This window comes from Lepidochelys kempii, chromosome 7 (assembly GCF_965140265.1).
Source record: "Lepidochelys kempii isolate rLepKem1 chromosome 7, rLepKem1.hap2, whole genome shotgun sequence".
Taxonomy (NCBI): Eukaryota; Metazoa; Chordata; order Testudines; family Cheloniidae; genus Lepidochelys; species Lepidochelys kempii.
This window is the reverse complement of record NC_133262.1, coordinates 58,352,144-58,371,150: the sequence shown is the minus strand read 5'-3', so window position 1 is coordinate 58,371,150 and position 19,007 is coordinate 58,352,144. Positions and strand designations below refer to the sequence as shown.

The following is a 19,007-nucleotide window of genomic DNA, read 5'->3' as shown; positions in this document are numbered from 1 at the left end:
GACAACTGAGCTGGGACCATCAAGTCTCTCATCAGTCAATGGTTTGTGTGCATTCCAGCCCTGCTCAGGAGAGCACTGCTGCTTCTGCTTGAAATAACCATGTACTTTGGTTGACTCAATGTCTGAGATATGGATCACTATTTGCTCCAGCTGCCAATAAGCAAGGGCAACACAGCAGAGATCTGCAGTATGGGTCCTCCCTATGTGCAAGAGGAAAACTCGCAATCCTCACATGCCAGGGGGCTGCTTTCACTCACCCTTTCACAGGGGAGGAGGGACACGAGGAGTAAACGCTGACCAAAATCACCCTAGCACTTGTTGGTTTTAAATTCTGGATTGCAAGCGGCTTCTGTCACTGTTCAGATCTGGTTCTATTTTCTATTGGTGTGTCTAATATAGGGTGACCAGATAGCAAGTGTGAAAAATCGGGACGGGGTGGGGTGTAATAGGCGCCTATATAAGAAAAAGCCCTGAATATCGGGACTGTCCCTATAAAATCAGGACATCCGGTCACCCTAGTTTAACAGATGGAACTTCAGTGGAGCCATATTCCACCAGACTGTGCAGTTCTGTTGAAATCTAACAGCGTTGTGAAATTAGGTCAATTTCACTGGCATTCCATTGAAGGGAAAACAATTTCCAACATCCCGGTTCAAGATCTTCAAAATGAACCATTTCAGGTTTTTATTTAGAAATGACTTGCCACTTCAGTTGTTTTTCTGTTGTATCATATTGCATATTGTACTGCAATACACAACATTTTTAAAAGTTAACAGGGCCATTAAATATTTTGAACGACTCCAAATGCTTTTTTTCCCCCTGGAATTTTGAAATTGCTGGGTTTTGTTCCGATTTGGAACACAGCCAAATTTCAAAACTTCAAAGTCCTTCATAAAGTGGAACTTCTATCTCCCCCCAACCCCCTTCTAATACCGGAGGTATTTACACAGTGCTAATGGCTGAGTTCCTATGGGCAAGGGATTCCCACAAACAGGTTAGCTAAAATATGACTTTTCTCCTCAAAGAAAACAATGGCATTGCATAACCTGTGAAGAAAAGTCTTCAGGGCATCCAAGATGCAGGGCCTTACTGAATCTGGCCCTTTGAGCTGGTATTGAAGTAATTTCCCAACACAGGGGTAGAGAGCAGTGTGCAGCTGGAGGTGCTGACTTCCATGTGACATGCAAGACCAAGGCCCTAACCACATGGTCATTGAAGATCCAGGATTTTTTTTTACAAGAGTGTGAGAAAATGTTATGTCACAGCTGCATCAAATGGCCTTTGTCTTACTTATCCTGGGCCGACTCTGATCTCAGAAGATGCAAATGTCAATCTGGAATAGCACCCTGGATTTCAGAGGAGTTATTCCTGGCTTTGCACTGGGGTGAGATCAGAAGCCATAATCCTCCTCATATATGAACACTTCTACTCTACTGAGTTCTTCATTACGCTTTATGGATTTTGACTTCTCCTTGACAGGCCAGCTCCCAGCTAAAGCCAGACAGAGCTAAGTTTGGCCCAGAAAACTTAGACATGAATAAATTCCTTATGTGATAAATTTCATTGGACACAGACGTTAGAGGTGGAAAAGATGCAGGGGGCGAGGAGGAGGGGGGAAATCACATCTCACCCTGCCCAATGCAGGATTATTTCTTGCACTGCGTGTTCAGTTCTAAATGACTCCAGGAACAGAGCTTCCACCACATCCCTTGGAAGACGGCTCTACAGTCCAACAGACCTCCCAGACTCAATTTGCTTCCTCTCAGTTCTAGAGCATAAGCCGCAAGCTGTCACATGTAATCATTCCCTTGCCTTATCTTGGGTAAAGCCTGGGCCTGTCTAGCTTGGTTTTTGGCCTGCATTTATATGGATGGGAAACTTCCACCCATGAATGCTGGGAAAAAGACACCCCCTGATTCATGGAGCTCTCTCAAGAGCTGACAGGGAGTGTAATAGCGCATTGGATCCAACTGCCAGCCACCTAGGCCTTCACAGGTGTGCTCCTGACCACTCCGAATTTCCCAATGACATCAAGGGAGATCGACTGCTGAGCCACTTGCCCTATATACTTCAGTGGGACTCCTTCAGTTAAGACACTAGGTGCAGCTCTGGTTCCCCGGCTCCCGCAGACTATAGTATAAACAGGAGTTCAGAGACAGACAGCCAGAATTAGGGGCCTGGAAAAGTCAACATCTGAAGAGAGACTGAATAAGCTGGAACTGTTTGTCTTAGACAGAAGATGAGTAAGAGGGGACGTGATAAAGGGATTCAACATCATGCGTGGTATAAAGAGGATCGAGCACTTATTTTTACCTTTGGCATGATACGAGGGCAAGGGGCCACGCAGTGAAACTGAAAGATGACGGATGTAAAAACTGATCGAAGAAAATGCTTATTTTAAAAACACAACATACCATTAGCCTGTGGAACTCACTGCCACAAGATAAAGGTCAAGAGCTGAGCAGACCTAAACATTGACAGCCTATAGTGAGACCAGCCACGAGTACCATGAGGTAGCATTTCTTTTCGTACGGGACCTAGCCCTCATGTTTCAGGGAATAAACTGAGCACTAATTGATGGGGGCTGGAATAAATTTCCCCAGCAGCAGGTTTTTCCATAACTGTCCATTCCTGGGAATTTAACACCTTCTTAACAAACAGCTGTCCCATGGCGGAAATGGGCTATTGGCCTAGATACTCTGCTCCAGTATAACAATTGCTATGTTTCCTTATTACTTTGCAAAAGAACTGCTAGCAGTAGAGGGCCCGTAACTCAGAACTGAGCAGTTCTGATTCCATCTAGCAGAGGGCACTGGTGATACATTCACCCTGATCAGGGCATTAACATGGCCAGTAGTGAACAATGGACCAAATTCTGCCTCCATTGTACCTGTACAAACCCAGTGAATTTCATGGCTGAATTTGGGCCTGTGTCTATTTGGTAACAGTGAGCACAAGCCACAACATAGAGATCTGGATCTCGGTTTAAAGAAAGACGTTTCAGAGTTTGCAGAGTATGAACAGAACCCAGATCTACTGATGTTCAATCACATCCTCTTCTGAGTTTGGTTTGGTCCATTACAGAAGAGGGGTGTTTACACAATTCAGATGGTGTTTGGATCACAACTCCCTTCAGCAGCCCTGGGGCAGGCCAGAGTCGAGGTTTCGTTTCAAGCCAATCACTGTAATCAAGTATGTCTATTTCCTTTACACAACCCAAGCTAGGAAAGTGGCACCCTCTAGAGTCTGGTCCACATAAGAGGATAACAGTCTACTACATCTGTCAGCAAATGGTGTTATTCCTTTAGTTTAAGTATTTGAGTCTGAAGCTTTTTAATGCCGAGTGTCCGAGGTTCAAGCCTGCTGGCACTCAACCAGCCCCTGTTACTAGAAGTGGGTGAAAATTTTCTGTCAAATACTAAATTCACTGAAAAATGGAGTTTCGGTGCAACCAAAACACTTGATAAATTTGGGTTGAATTCAATGAATAATTTTGGCCAAATAAAAAATGAGGAAACATTTTTTTGAAAAAAGTCAAAACGTCATTTCAAACCAATGTTGGAAAGTTTTGTTCAACCCAAAGAAAGCATTGTCATTTTTTTGTTTTGGGGAGAAAAATGGGAAAAAAAATCAGTTTGGGTACAAAACTAATTGATTTTTTTTCAGATGATTAAAAAAAAAATCAATTATTGGCTCAGCTCTAATTGTTGCATATGCATATAACGGCACATCTCACATGCGGCTGCAACAGATTGTTGTCTGTAAAGCAGCAGCTTCTAGCCTAAATTAATAAAACATTTCAATTAATTTCATCATTTTATTTCCTCAAAAATATACCAACAAGCGCTTGGCTGCATTTTCAAAACCGCCGACCCCTTGGTCTCATGTAAACATATATTTTTTGTGAAGCATCGATTATAAATTATTGTAAACAGCTGTTTCCTATAAGAAATTAATTTAAACACTGGAAAAAATAATAATGATACCAACTAACGTTTTCCCTCCCCACCCCCCCAAGCTGGTCCTGCAGTCAGATCAATCTACCCAGCTCTAATTATGAGAGGTCATGTGTCGGGATAAATGGTGCCGTTCCCGAAAGTACTCGTGACAGATTGGACACGTCAGCGCCTCCTCCCGTCTCCTCTTGCACTGAGACTCTGCCGAGGAGTAGTCCTTTTTGTGATGGGACCGCATGTGGAAGACTAAGTCGGACGTCATGCGGAAGGAGAGGTTGCATTTTGCGCACCAGTTCTGGGCAGCCACCCCGAAGGACGTGAAGGTGGGCGGCAGCAGAGTCAAGGAGGAAGAAGAAGAGGAGGAGGAGGTGGTGGTGGTGGTTTGCAGCTGCCCCCCAGTTGGTTTTGGCCACGGTTCTGAGGTACATGGGAAAGCGTTGCTCCGGCTGATGCTCGTCTGCAGTGCCTGAGAATTACACAAGTCACCGACAAAGAACGTGGAATTCAAAAGGTTGCCATAGCACATGACATCTGCTGTGGTGATGAAGCCAGACAACTCCCCCAGGCTCTTCGGTAGCTCGTTCATGAGATGGGAAGAATTCCCGGCAGGCTTGTCCACCAGACACTTGGTTGGCTTGCTAAAAGCACTTTTCTGTTCCCCCCGGGCTCGGGTGGGCCATACGAAGGAGAACGCGCTACTTGAGGAGTTCAGTACCACGTCCTTGGGCATCTGCTCTTTGCCAAACTGGCCCAGGCCACCCCCTTGCTCCACCTCCTTCGCTCTCTCATTCCTCAACCGGTCCTTCATCCTCCTGACCTCGGTGAAAGCACTCTGTTTCTGCTCCAAGGCATCCTTCTTCGCCGACAGCTTCCCTGAGCTGAGCTTCCAGACGGAGCCAGCCAAGGCGTGTTCCCCCACCGCCTCCTCCTTGCCCCCATAGCTGTGAGCTTCCCCCAGGTTATTTGTCTTCTCCAGCAACACAGATTTCCTGCTCCTGTTGTTCTCTGCCTCTTCCGACTTTGTTCTCTTCTCCCCTGGCAGCCCACGGGGATCATCTCTCCGCATGGCTATTTTGACCTCCAGATCCCTTGCCAGGCTGTGGAAGTTTGTGGCCTGCTCAGGCAAGTGGCCCTTCCAAGCCTTCTGCTCCTGCAGATTTCTCCACGGCGGGGCATTCTTCTCTGGGACACAGAGGAAGCGGACGTGGGCCAGATAGGAGTGCCCACCTTTAAAGGCCTGCTCGCATTCCGGGCACCTGAGCTCTGCGGAAACAGAAAATAGCCATTGAGTTTTGCGTAGTCAGAGTCCTGCCTGCTCCTAAGGCCTGGCTGCTCTCGCTGACACTAGTCTAAACCAGGAGCAACTCCATTGCTGGGACACTGGGGTCAAGCTAACCGGAGTGCAGGGTCAGGTGCCATCTTGCTACAGGAGGCACCTTGCATACATTTCCTTCCATACGCTCTACAGCCCGATGCTGGCTGCTGAGTCATGTGCTCACAGCAGACACGGGCCTGAATTGACCCTTCGAACTCTGTGGCAGCTCAAAGCCCAAAACCCAGATCTGCGCCTGATCTTGCCAACAGCCAAATCATCTTTACAATGGTCTCGATGAGAAACCCAGCTCCAAGCACCCTGTGGATCCAAAACCAGAATCCAAACGTGGCAGCACCTCTCTCTACTCCATAGAACACTCGGGAAGCCTGCATAAGGGGACAGCCCTACTAGTTGTACGGACAGAGTTATGCCGGTGTTCTTAGAACACGCCTATTCTGGGATAAGAGCCCTTTTTTCTATTGCATTTACATCCCCTCCAAAGTGACATAAGCTAAACTGATAAAAAGGCTGTCTTATACTGGATATCTATGTGGGAGGTGGTTATACCAATATAACTCTACTGATTTAAATTCACACCTAAGGTTATATCAAAAAAACGTTCCCACTTTGAGTTGGTGTGATAGGGCCCTCAATGGCCGCGAAGCCTAGTGGCTAGATCATTGGTTAGGGGGGCTGTAGGGAGACCTGAGCCCTCCTTCTCCCTCAGGTCCTGGCCCAGGGTCCTGTGTTGCTCAACCCCTAAACAGGGAAGATGGCTCTTTCTCCCAGCCGTGGCGGGGGGTGTTCAGGGCCTGTTTTCCTGGCCTGCTCCCTATGCAAGTCCTTTTAGTTTGGGGCGTGGCCCCACTAGTCCAGTTGCCCAGGGCCATCCCTACCCATATGCAAAGCATGCAGCTGCGTAGGGCACCAGGAAATTTGGGGCATTGGCTGCAGATATAACGGGGCGGGGCTATTTGAACCCGGAGGTTTTCTTTAATCCCTGCTACGCCTGGCAGCAGGCTTTCTGCTCCTTCACAGCTGGTAAATTTCCAGGCCACCATAACCAATTTTAAACCGCTCTAACTGTGTCTACACACACACACAAGTTGCACTGCTTTCACTAAAATCAGTTTGAAAGCAGACTGGGTGCAGACTCCTGTGTGGACACACTTCTATCAGTTTAAAATGGGTTATAGCAGACAGTGAATTTACTAACACAACCTATCTTGCTACAAGCCAGATTTAAATTAATTCAAGACCCTCCACACTGGGTTTTGACAAAGTCCATTTAAATATCACACCATAAGTTACACTACAGCCTTGTGAGTAGATGTGGTGTGAAGCTGTCAATCTTTCCCTAATGCGCAGTGTTTCTTTAAAAGACTATTGCTTTCTGTGTTACTCATTTTCAAAGCAATTCATGGAGTATAAGTGAATCTCTCCCAGCCAGATGTGTTACCAAGAGTCCCTGAGAATCAGGACCATCTGCACTTACCCAGGTCTCAGCTAATTTAAGCAGATTGAGCTGTATCAAGAAGTGTTCAGACCATGAGCTGTTTTCTGTAGCCCAGTTCAGTTACATAATTCGAGCTCACCTCTGACCCTATGGCAGCACACCCGAACCCCTAGGCTCGAGCGGCTAGCCCAAGTCTCCACCGGAGCAGCTACCCTTAGTGAGCTAGCTCAAGCCCTGTTAGCACAAGACTGTCAACCATGGCTGGAAGACTCCCTTCATTGACTCCAGCTCAGTGCACCAAAAAAAAGATTTGCTTCTAACTGCCCAGCCCTGAAAGCCCAGCCTGGGATCGGAGAGTCAAGTTGGTCTCTTCCCCGCTTGCCCAGCATCACCTGTAACAAAGATCTTGCTCTCAGTGATACCCGCACAACCTCAGCATCTGGCAATTTTCTCTTCAGTACTCACCAGTTTGGAGAGTCCTGGCTTTGATGGCGCTGAAACCCAGGAGCCTGGAAAGCTCCTCATCGTACCACACAAGGAGCTCCTCGTTTTTGCCTATTTTCCTAGTAGATCGATAATACAACTGGCTGTTTTTTAAGTAGGCTTCCAAGTTCTGTTCCTTGCTATTGGCAGCTGCTTGAACGAGCCTCATCCAGGGCAGTCCAGCGGGGCTATGCACCGAGGTGACATCTACCTGTTAGACACAAGGCAAAAAGGGAGACAATAGGGACCAAGGATGCATAAATTCATCAACTCTCTCAGCAAAGACTGTCCTTTCTTGTCTTGCACGTGATCCAGTATGTAAGGGCCGTGGCCCTGACGCAGCAAACGCTTACACAATGGGCCTGATCACAATGTCTGCAGCCTTCCTGAACTACACCTCGCGCCCATGGGACCACAGAGCCTGCAGCTGTGGGAAGGCTGGCGAGATGGTGGGGCCATCTGCATCAGTCCATGGAGCAAGACAGAGACACCAGAACGCGGCAGGCGGCACCCTCTTAAATGATGGAGAAACCTGTGCTGTCCTACTCAAAGAGTGACTCCCCCTGCCCCAATACCCACCCTCTCTCCCTGCCCTGCTGCTCCCATGCTGCCTCTCCCCAGTCTTCCTCTGCAGCATATGTGCTCTCAGCCCTGACACAGTCATTTGGGAAATCTCACCTGCCCACTTTCCTCTCTCCTCGGGCTACAAAGAGAAGGAGCCTCCCCAATACACACAAACACACACACACAAGGTTCTTCCTCCATAATTTCAGTATCGCCCCATCTCCAACAGGCCATGTCAGGACAGGGCTGTCTTCAAGTGATTGTGACACTGCTGTTAGTTTGCTGCTCTGGGACAGCAGCTCTTTCCAGACCTGACACACTCACTACACCTAACACACCGTTGTCACAATATATACCCATAAGGTGGCATGTAATATATCACTGGACAACTAATAACTCACTGATCATTAATATTCTTGCATGGTACATGTAGAGGGTCTGTGCAAAGAGTTATGGATGTGTTCTTGGATTACGTTATTAAAATGTGTTTGGCAAGCAGTGCGTAAGTCCAGCCTGTGCTAGACAAAGGAATGAGTATCTGATTGACAGGCAGGGAACACAAAGGTACGTTTAAACAAAGCCATCAGCCTCATGAGTGTGGGAGATAGCCTCCGGATTATAAAGTCAGGGGGCCTGAATCTCAGCTGAGAAGTAACTGAATCAGCTGATTACACACAAGATTACTGTATTATAAAAGTGCATCAAGTCAGGTCTTTTCTGAAAGCTAATGACACACTGGTGATTAATATCACTGTGAAATGTCTGTATTAACACTCCATGAGGGATTATGGCTACTCACTGATATTACGCTTTAAAATCTGTGACCACAGGGAGAAACAGGCTCTCTTCCAGACAGGAAGCAGGGAAGGCATCTAGCTACCTATCTCCAGTGAAATTAAGCAAGCCCCATTTCCATACAAATCAGCAGGAACATGAGAAGTTCACAGGAAGGGAAGCGCTGAGTCTGGAGACAGAACAGGGAGCTTGAAAGAACATAAGGAAAGAGAAGAAGCCATCTCAATATCCACAAGGGGCCAGACCTCTTGCAAGCAGAGAAAGACAGGAAGCTGAAGTCTCTGCAAGACTTGCTATCACTTAACCTACGCCCTTTTGTTAATAAACGTCTTTTATTTTTACTGGAACCCAACTCGGTGCTGTGCTAGCAGGGCAGGGTGTATTTTCCCCAGCTGTAATGTGCTTTTGTCACTTTCAAGGAGCAACACACCGTATTCATTCTCGTAGTGCTCCAGTACAGAGTTGGCAACGGCAGGACAAATGGTCTGGGGGAAATTCAGGACTGACAGGTGTTGGGGTCCCCCAGCAAATAGTAACCCAGGCTGGAGGAGAGCAGAGCAGGGCTGGGCTGTTGTGCTGTAGACAGGCTGCTGGGGTCGGAGCGCTGAACCAGGGCTGCATGGCACACAGACACTCAGGGGACTGCACGCTTGTCTGCTGGCTGTCGGCATCCAGGCTGTGACCCCCCGCAGCAGAGCACTGAAGGCACCCAGGGTTACAGGGCTAGCAGTGACACTCCCCCTCACTGGTGTGGGTTGCCCCCCCACCCCGAACGTCAGCCCTCCAGGCCCTGTGATGTGCGAAGAGCTGCCCAGAGCAGCTACCTGTTCCTTCCCCTCCCCTGGGAGCCCCTCTCCCCTTGTGCCTGGGGTGCAGTGTCTGCCAGCCAGCGGCACACACAGGTAATTCTAACCCAGCCACTGCCCACCCTCCCAACTGGCAGCTGGCTCCTGCAGTCCCCATGCCAGCCCAGCTTCCAGCTTCCTCTGTCCATGCAGCCCTCCAAACTCTCCTGGCCAGCCTTGGCCATTTTACTCAGAGCTCCCTGTGTTTCCTGCTCCCCACCTGGCTGGCTGCCTGGCCTCTATCCTGCTCTCCAGCGCCCATTCCCCTGGCAGCACTCAGATCCCCACCGCTACCAGAAATGCAGAGCTCCCTGCCCCTGCAAAGCTCCTTCCCTGGGAGATTCTCGGATCACCTCACTGCCCAGTCATTCAGCCTCACTCACATCACACCTGCCCACCCCAAGATAGGCCAGGACCATTATCCTTGTGGTACAGATAGGGAAGCTGAGGGAGATGAGGTGACTTGCCCAGGGTCACCCATCGAGTCAGTGGCAGAGCAGGGAACTCAAGATTCCTGGTCTGCTCTCTAGTCAATAAGCCTCGATCTGGAAAGCATGAGTATGGTATACCAGATAGAAACCAGAAACTCCATTACATTGTTCTCTGTTGTCAATTCACTCCAGAAGAGAAAGTCATAGAGAAATTAATGTAAAATGATAACCTCTCCCTAGGCTATAATGAACAAGCCTATAGAATTTAATAAATAACTAGATCCCTGCCCACTGAATCCTATAGGACAGTTCAAAACCCCTACAGAAATTATCTCATTCTCCATTAAATTGTGGAGGGCTTCAGAATTATTACTGCAGAACCCTATTAAACATCTATAGAGTTCTTTGGATTTCATCTCTACTAATGCCTATAGAGCTTTTCCATACAGGATATTATTAAATACAACTAATAAGCACTTATACCTTGCTCTCCAGCTTCAGAAATAGTGCAGTTTATTCATATATTTGCATCAAGTAAAAAATTCAAATTTATTTCAAGGTATCCATAAAGGACAAGCACTCAACAACTGAACACTGCAGACTCAATTATTTCTGAAATAATGTGGTATCGCCTAGTGGTTCTCAGCCAGGGGTCTGGGGCCCCCTGCGGGGCCGCAAGCAAGTTTCAGGGGGTCTGTCAAGCGGGGCCAGTCTTAGACTTGCTGTGGCCGAGGGCAGAAAGCTGAAACCCCACTATGTGGGGCTGACGCCTGGGGCCCTAAGCCCCACCAGGAGCCTGAGCAACTTTGCTTCGCAATGCCCCCTGTGGCATGGGCCCCGGGCAATTGCCCTGCTTACTACCAGCTAACACCGGCCTTGGCTTTTATATGCAGAAAAACAATTGTTGTGGCATAGGTGAGCCATGGAGTTTTTATAGCATATTGTGGGGGCCTCAGAAAGAAAAAGACTGACAACCTCTGGTATAGCCGGTAACAGCTAATTATAATATACGTGCAATATTACATACGACCCCCCACCCATATAAAAAGAATTATATTTAGGTTACAAAGTCAAGCACTCAAAAGTTAAAAAATGCCAGAATTTAAGGTATTTAATGTTACCTGTGCAATCTTAACTCCGCTCCCTGGCACATCTGCATTATGATATGCTCTTTAATTACATGATCCCATAAAATTTTTTCCGCAAGACCCCAGCTCATTCAGTGCACAAGATGGACGATGCTCTGAGAATGACACAGCTATTCAATATGACTTTTATCCTCATTGCTTTATGTGCAGCCCTGCCTTATTCACTGCATGCCATTCTAAACTTGCACTGAATAGGGAATTATTAGTTTCCTCATGGGCTTTCCTTTGGGGCTCATCACAGCAGTATCTAAGCCTAACGAATATTAATTGCAAGGTAGAGAGGGTTTCCACAGCTTGCAAACAGAGGCACAAAGTGATTAAGGACATTTGGAAAAAAAAAAAGTCTGCTAATTTTTGAGTGCCTCAGTGGTTTTGAAAGAGAGAAGTTTGGAAATGAAGCATATTTAGTAACAAGAATGATTTAAATTTCACCCCAAGTGATTTCTCTCTCGGTTTCTCCACTAAGTGCCTCGCAGCTATGCCATGGGGTTTTGTAGGAGAAACAGGGTTTTGGACATCGCTGCTCTGTTTTTACCCCTTGGAATGCAAGCAAAAGTATGAGCACATTAGCAGCTTGGCCAGAAGAATGAACTATTAAGAGACAAAAAGAACAGGAGTACTTGTGGCACCTTAGAGACTCACAAATTTATTTGAGCATAAGCTTTCGTGAGCTACAGCTCACTTCATCGGATGCATTCCTCATGAAGTTGATAGATTCCACTCCATACGGCTAAATTCAGTGCCTTGCATAATGACAGGTTTCAGAGTAGCAGCCATGTTAGTCTGTATTCGCAAAAAGAAAAGGAGTACTTGTGGCATCTTAGAGACTAACCAATTTATTAGAGCATAAGCTTTCATGAACTACAGCTCACTTCATCGGATGCATTCATTGGATGTAGCTCACGAAAGCTTATGCTCAAATAAATTGGTTAGTCTCTAAGATGCCACAAGTACTCCTTTTCTTTTTGCGAATACAGACTAACACAGCTGCTACTCTGAAACCTGTTAAGAGACCATTAGTGTAAGAGTTAATTAGTGTAAAGGAGAGAATAAATTAGCATGCCCTGCAACTGGTTCTCTTTAAACTATATGGTACTTAATGATGATTGACAAATATGGAAGTCTGATGCCCCCAGTGGTTGTAACTAATAGCTAGGACAAAGGCTGTCACTAATTAAGGCCTTGTCAGAAGTGCCCAGCACCAACTTCCCACTCTAAGCACAGTCAACGGATACGCAGGATCTCTGGAAATTAGGCCCTAAGAGAGAGGGCTGAACACATGAAAAGGGGACAGGGAATAAGTGAGAGGACAGGACAGAGCAGAAGAGACATCAAAGCCTAGCTCAGGGTGTTTTGGTCTGCATGTGGACGTACTGCAGCGCCCAAAGCCCAGCTCCTCTGCTTATGAGTCCTCTGGACAGTGTGTGTACCTCCCTTGTGGAGGGAAGGGGAAGGCCTCAGTGGCCCAGAGAGGCTCAGTCGCAACTCCACTATAAAGAAGTTTGGCTTTCAAGGCCCCTCGGGGAGGGAAGAGAAGGGACCTTTCAGGAGAAGGCAGCCGGCAAAGGACACTGTAACTGGCTGGGCATGGGGCAGGTTGGGATTAGCAGGCCTGACTGATTTACAGATGGCTGGGAGGAGGACATGGGGTAGATCAAGTTGAGGGAACCCTGTTATTTCTCAGGTCTGGGGTGCAGAAAACATCAAGGGAACTTGTTAAATTGAGGGTCCTGGGACTCCATGGAATCATAGAATCATAGAATATCAGGGTTGGAAGGGACCTCAGGAGGTCATCTAGTCCAACCCCCTGCTCAAAGCAGGACCGATCCCCAACTAAATCATCCCAGCCAGGGCTTTGTCAAGCCTGACCTTAAAAACTTCTAAGGAAGGAGATTCCACCACCTCCCTAGGTAACGCATTCCAGTGTTTTACCACCCTCCTAGTGAAAAAGTTTTTCCTAATATCCAACCTAAATCTCCCCCACTGCAACTTGAGACCATTACTCCTCGTTCTGTCATCTGCTACCACTGAGAACAGTCTAGAGCCATCCTCTTTGGAACCCCCTTTCAGGTAGTTGAAAGCAGCTATCAAATCCCCCCTCATTCTTCTCTTCTGAAGACTAAACATCCCCAGTTCCCTCAGCCTCTCCTCATAACTCATATGTTCCAGTCCCCTAATCATTTTTGTTGCCCTCCGCTGGACTCTTTCCAATTTTTCCACATCCTTCTTGTAGTGTGGGGCCCAAAACTGGACACAGTACTCCAGATGAGGCCTCACCAATGTTGAATAGAGGGGAACGATCACGTCCCTCAATCTGCGGGGAATGCCCCTACTTATACAGCCCAAATTGCCATTGGCCTTCTTAGCAAGAAGGGCACACTGTTGACTCATATCCAACTTCTCGTCCACTGTAACCCCTAGGTCCTTTTCTGCAGAACTGCTGCCGAGCCATTCAGTCCCTAGTCTGTAGCGGTGCATTGAAATCTTCCGTCCTAAGTGCAGGACTCTGCACTTGTCCTTGTTGAACCTCATCAGATTTCTTTTGGACCAATCCTCTAATTTGACTAGGTCCCTCTGTATCCTATCCCTACCTGCCACCGTATCTACCACTTCTCCCAGTTTAGTGTCATCTGCAAACTTGCTGAGTGTACAATCCACACCATCCTCCAGATCATTTATGAAGATATTGAACAAAACCGGCCCCAGGACCGACCCCTGGGGCACTCCACTTGATACCAGCTGCCAACTAGACATGGAGCCATTGATCACTACCCGTTGAGCCTGACAATCTAGCCAGCTTTCTATCCACCTTATAGTCTCACCCTGCCAGCCCCAGGCCACTCCAGGGGCATCTTTCTCCAGACAGTCCAGACTCCCCTCTGGGCTCTGGTGGCAAAGTCCCAAAAAGCAGCCTGAGAGTCTGGTCCTAGAATCCAAACACACGCTAACAGCCCTGACTCCTCCCTCCTGGTGCCCAGGCCCCCTCCAGAGATCTAATCTGGCCGCTAGAGGCAAAAGCAAAGGGGAGGAGACCCCTCCATGGGGCTGCAGCTCCCCCTGCCGTGCAAGGAGAGACAGGGTGGAGAAGCATGCTCTGCTCACTCCTATGCTCTGTCTGGACAGGAGCAGCCAGGGCCCATACTTAGACTTCAAACCACGGCCCCAGAGCCACTCACTCTCCCTTGGGGATGGCAGGCAGTCCCTGCAATGGGATAGTGTGACCCCTCCTCCGCCTTGCCAAGCCCTCTTGGATGTTCATCTCCGAGTGAAGACATGCCCCTCATTCCCCCCTATCCCAGATCAGTTCAGCGGCAGGTCCAGGGTGTCTCAGAGTGGGACGGTACTCATGCTTTGGGCTCTTTCCCCCACAGGAACAGTCCTTGCTGGGATCCCCTCAGAATCCAGCCTCCAGGTCAGCACCACGCTGGGCCAGTTTCCCCTCTCGGCGGAGCTATTAGCTGTGCCAAACCAGGGATAAAACTATATCCCATGCCAACGCCCCCGGCCGAGAAGAGCAATCCGGAGCAGGCGGGGAGAGGTGACAACCTTTCCAATACAATATAAAATACCAGGCTCTCCTACCTTAAATACATAATGGATATTTCTTCTCTCGGAGCATTTCAGGGCAATAAAAGCAACAGTGTCCACCAAGGTGTTCTGCAGCATACACGGTCCGAAACTGGCTTCCTCTGGGATGTCTTGGGTGGTATGGACAGTTGCAAATACATCTGGGAAATGATGATGTAGGAGCTTGTTGTCACTCGTCCAGAGGAGTTTAGGCCAAGATGTCAGTTCCATCCTCAGTCTGCAACAAAGCAAGGAATCACTTACACTGGGGATAGGAAATTGAAGGGGGGGAGGGGGTTAATACCACAAAGGCAGTAAGGAATTGGAATTGAATTATAACCGGATGGGATCTTTAAAGCTACTTTAAAGCTACTGGGGACCAACGCATTGGCATTGGTGGAGATTGCCTGGCACATGGGAGCTTGCGGCTTTATTGATATCCAGAAAGAGACAAGCTATTCCGCACTAAAGCAGCGATCTTAATCTGTTGAATAAACCAGTCTATTTTTTCCAGGGCGCTCAGTCAGCTGCTCCCACGGCCCAGTAGCTCCCACAATGCTGACCGCTTATACCCAGGATCATGAAGCTTTGGGCACAGTAGGGAAAATCTCCAGTTGATGAAAAGAAAGCCAAGCTAGTCCACCCTAATCTCAGCCCTGTCTATTACAGGATCACAGGCTGCCGGACTTTCTCAAGACACAGTCATTGTCTGCTTCCGCCCCCCAAAATGGAAATGCTGGGATTGTTCCAAATGCTTGTGGCTTTTCTACATCAACTGAAGATTTCTCCCACTGTGTGTGCTGCCTTTTATGTCTTGTTTGTACTTTGTAGGGTGTGAGCCCCGGTGTCCTGGCCAGATTCCAGCCGTGGAAATTATGGTCCATTACCTAAGATGCCCCTTTCTTTCCTGGCCTGCTTCGTTGAGCCTTGATGCTGTGTGCTCTTAAATGGCTGCCGTGCTGCACCCCTGAGGTGGCTGCATTTCAATTTACATTCGATTAATTAGTAAATAAAGTGATTTGAGATCCTTCTCGGTTAGCGTGAAAGGCACGGTATAAATCAGAGGTAGAGAAGCAGGAGTGGGTTTTGGTTTGGCAGAACCTCCTCAGTCCAGGTTTGGGTTTTGCAGAACCAAACTAGGGATGGTTTAGATCCGAGGTGGGCAAACTACGGCCCACGGGCCACATCCAGCCCACAGGACCCTCCTGCCCGGCCCCCGAACTCCTGGCCCGGGAGGCTCACCCCGGCCCCTCCCCCGCTGTTCTCCCTCCCCTGCAGCCCCAGCTCACTGCTCCACCAGCGCAATGCTCTGGGCGGTGGGGCTGCGAGCTCCTGGGGCAGCGCAGCTGCAGAGCCTGGCCTGACCCGGTGCTCTGTGCTGCACGGTGGCGTGGCTGGCTCCAGCCGGGCGGCGCGGCTGTAGTGCTGTCAGCCACTGGTGCTCCAGGCAGCACGGTAAGGGGGCAGGGAGTGGGGGGAGGGTTTGGATAGAGAGCAAGGGAGTTTGCGGGGGCGGTCAGGGGGCGGGGGGGTGGAATGTGGGTAGGGGTCCCGGGGGGCAGTCAGGAATGAGAGGAGGGATTGGATGGGGCAGCAGGGGGCAGTCAGGGCGCAGGGTCCAGGGGCAGTCAGGGGACAGGGAGTGGTGGATGGGGCAGGAGTCCCAGGGGGGCCATCAGGGGGCAAGAAGCAGGGGGGGTTGGATAGGGGGCGGGGGCCGGGCCACACCTGGCTGTTTGGGGAGGCACAATACAATTTTGGAAACCTGATGTGACCCTCAGGCCAAAAAGTTTGCCCGCCCCTGGTTTAGATCCAGATTGCTTTCAATCTGAACACCCAGAATCCATGAGGCTTGGATAAAAGGGTTGTTTTGTCGCATTTTATTCTGATTCATTTGTGGCAGTTATGAAGGCCCGGGCATACTGTGACTCCTCTGCCTATGTCCCGACATGGCGATCTCAGACATCGCTAACAATATAGCCGGGGCAGTAGGTTCTTGCAGTTCAGCTGGCTTGCAGGGACTAGTGAGTGACTAGTGGGCAATGCTATTAAATGAATCAGCTCAGGGGCTCTCTCTAGCACCTTGGGCCTGGGCCTGGGAATTCCACACACGGTTAGGTTGCAGGATTGGGCCCTTAGCCATTTCAGGGTTCTGTGGGTTATTTACAGAGACACAGCTCCATCAAGCTCCCACTGAAGGCAGTGCAAAGATCCTCATTCACTCCAGGGAGAGCTAGATCAGGTCCATAAAGCAGAGAGACTGAGAGAGAACAGTAACAAGCCCTGAAGAGCTCTTGACCTTAGAAATACCGAGATGGAAGGACAGATGAGCCAATCTAACCTCTCTCACCTTGTGCCAATGGGATTGTTTTGTTACAATGTGATTTAGAGCTTAAGCTAACGGGATGTAAAGCACTCAATACGCAAGGGAGCGGCACTGACCCAATTCCGGTTCTACCTCAATTTAATCAAATCAGAACAGTTTTCTCATATAGGCAAGGTCTGCGTCCCCGTCCTGCAAAGATTTTGTGCTTAATGTAATGCACTGTGAGTAAGTCTTTGCAGGATCACGGTCTAAACAGACAAGATGCTAAGACAGACAGCAGATGGGAGGGGAAACAAAGGGACAAGGTGGTAAAATGCCAAGTGCCCACAGTTACGTGGCAGGTCAGTGGCAAGATGGGACCAGATCCTAAGTCTCCTGACCCCCAGCACCAGAGACAAGTCACACTGGTGCACGCTGCCTCTGGCTGCATTACGCTCCTCATGGCTGGTGGAGGAACTAGACTGGACAGTTGTGCTTTCACAGTTGTGCTTTCACAGTTGTGCTGATCAGTTTCACTTCCTGGTCCCCAAGCACTATCCCATGCCCAGTGTTGCTGTGTTTGTGTGACACCACCACTGGGATACTATATAGCTATAGAATTTCTTTAAACACTGTTTTCATTTAAATGTGTGGGAGGATGGGGTTTACTTAATGAAAACATTCTGCTCACATTCGTTTTTAGAGAGCACTTCAAAAGAAGACAACAGAGCATAAAAATGTTGGCCTAAATTACTAAAAACAAAAACAAAAAACTGTGGGAATAAATTGTGGGCCCTGGCCCAGATCCCTTGTCTAGCAAGGTTACTCCCTTATCAAGGCAGGTAAATGCCACAAGCTGGGAATGGTGTTGTCTTCCTGGTATTATTCCATCTACCTACCTAAGTTCCTAGAAAACAGCTCCCCTCCCTGGAACTGGCCAGACCAGTGAACTGGCCTGACTAATACAGTGTTGTTCCCCTTCCCATGCAATGCAGATAGCAGAATAACCCCCTTGTGAGGAGTAGGGGCATCCCAGGGCAGGCCCGCTCCCTGGTGGAGGAATGTCACAGGCTGACTGGCCCTTTAAGGCAAGAGAAGCTCAGCCTGGCCCCTGGTCTAGCAGCAACACCCCTCTCCCCTCCCCTGCAGCTGATGGTAATGTGGCAATTGAATGATAATTAGTGAGCCCAGGTGTGAAAGGGGAGGACCAGACTATACAAGCTGAGGGGGCAACCAGTGAGGGGAGGGGCTTGGCTTGTAGAGTGAAAAGAAGAGAAGCGAAGCTACAGGGCATACTGGTGTAGGTGAGTGGGAGCTCTGAGACAGGCCTAGGCAGGCAGGCCCGACTGACCCACAGGGTGCAGGTTTGGCTTCTGTGCAGGAAGCCCTGGGTGAGGGCCTGCAAGGAGCAGAGGGATCCCCAGTGGGAGGGAGTCAGTGAGGGAAGCCCTGCTAAGACAAGAAGCAACAGAGGGAAAGCTCTGCAGGAGCAGGTCAGGCTTCTGTGGGAGAGGCCTTGACATAGGGTCAGTAAAAGCACCTCAGTGGAGCCGGGGGGAGGTGCAGGAGGAGAGTTACTCACTGGATGTTTAGCTTGGACCTTCTGTTACCCTGGAAGGGAATTGAGCTTCGTGTGGCTTGGTTGGAGGGCTGAGCCCCTGAAGACCTGGTGAGATGCAAGTTGGCCAGCAGGAGGCCCCAGAGACAAGGACCCCTTGAAGCATTGTGCTCTGACACTAGGGGTGTTGAACGCTATCTTACAAGGAAGAACCACTGAAGCTGGGTATATTTGAAGTGTAACTTGCTTTACTTACACACAAACAGGTTCTGGAACAGAGGTGGTTACAAACTGCACCCAGACAATACCCACTTCTGGAAATCTCAGCCCCTGCACCAATGTCTAGTTCCCAGGAAGCTTCTCTGTCCTGAGAATTTCACCTCCAACTAGGGCAAAGCGTAAACTGTCTGCTACCTGCCGCTTCTCTTCGCTTAACTTTTTCTCCAAGGACTATATACTACATCACAAAACCAACAACCTGCAAGCCTGTCTGCCAAATACTGAAAACTTGCTCATGTGGTAAGAAAAAGAGCATGTGAGGCTATGTGTCACAGTGCCATCTGGTGATGGCTGCCATAATATAT

The 19,007-nt window shown here is 48.9% G+C and overlaps 1 protein-coding gene across 3 annotated transcripts in view; it reads right to left on the bottom strand.

The window, feature by feature from the left end:
- Positions 1–3,820: 3,820 nt before the first annotated feature.
- Positions 3,821–19,007, bottom strand: part of ZNF488 (zinc finger protein 488) — a 32,524-nt gene continuing 17,337 nt past the window's right edge. For 2 of the 3 annotated variants that reach the window (XM_073354887.1, XM_073354888.1), the window contains 3 exons: positions 14,576–14,798; positions 7,193–7,421; positions 3,821–5,219 (listed from right to left, as the gene is read on the bottom strand). In XM_073354887.1, coding sequence (XP_073210988.1) covers positions 4,051–5,219; positions 7,193–7,421; positions 14,576–14,791 — 1,614 coding nt within the window. In that variant the 5' untranslated portion in view covers positions 14,792–14,798 and the 3' untranslated portion in view covers positions 3,821–4,050. Of the gene's footprint in view, positions 5,220–7,192; positions 7,422–14,575; positions 14,799–19,007 lie in introns of those variants that run through there. The other variant, XM_073354889.1, reaches the window with a different exon arrangement.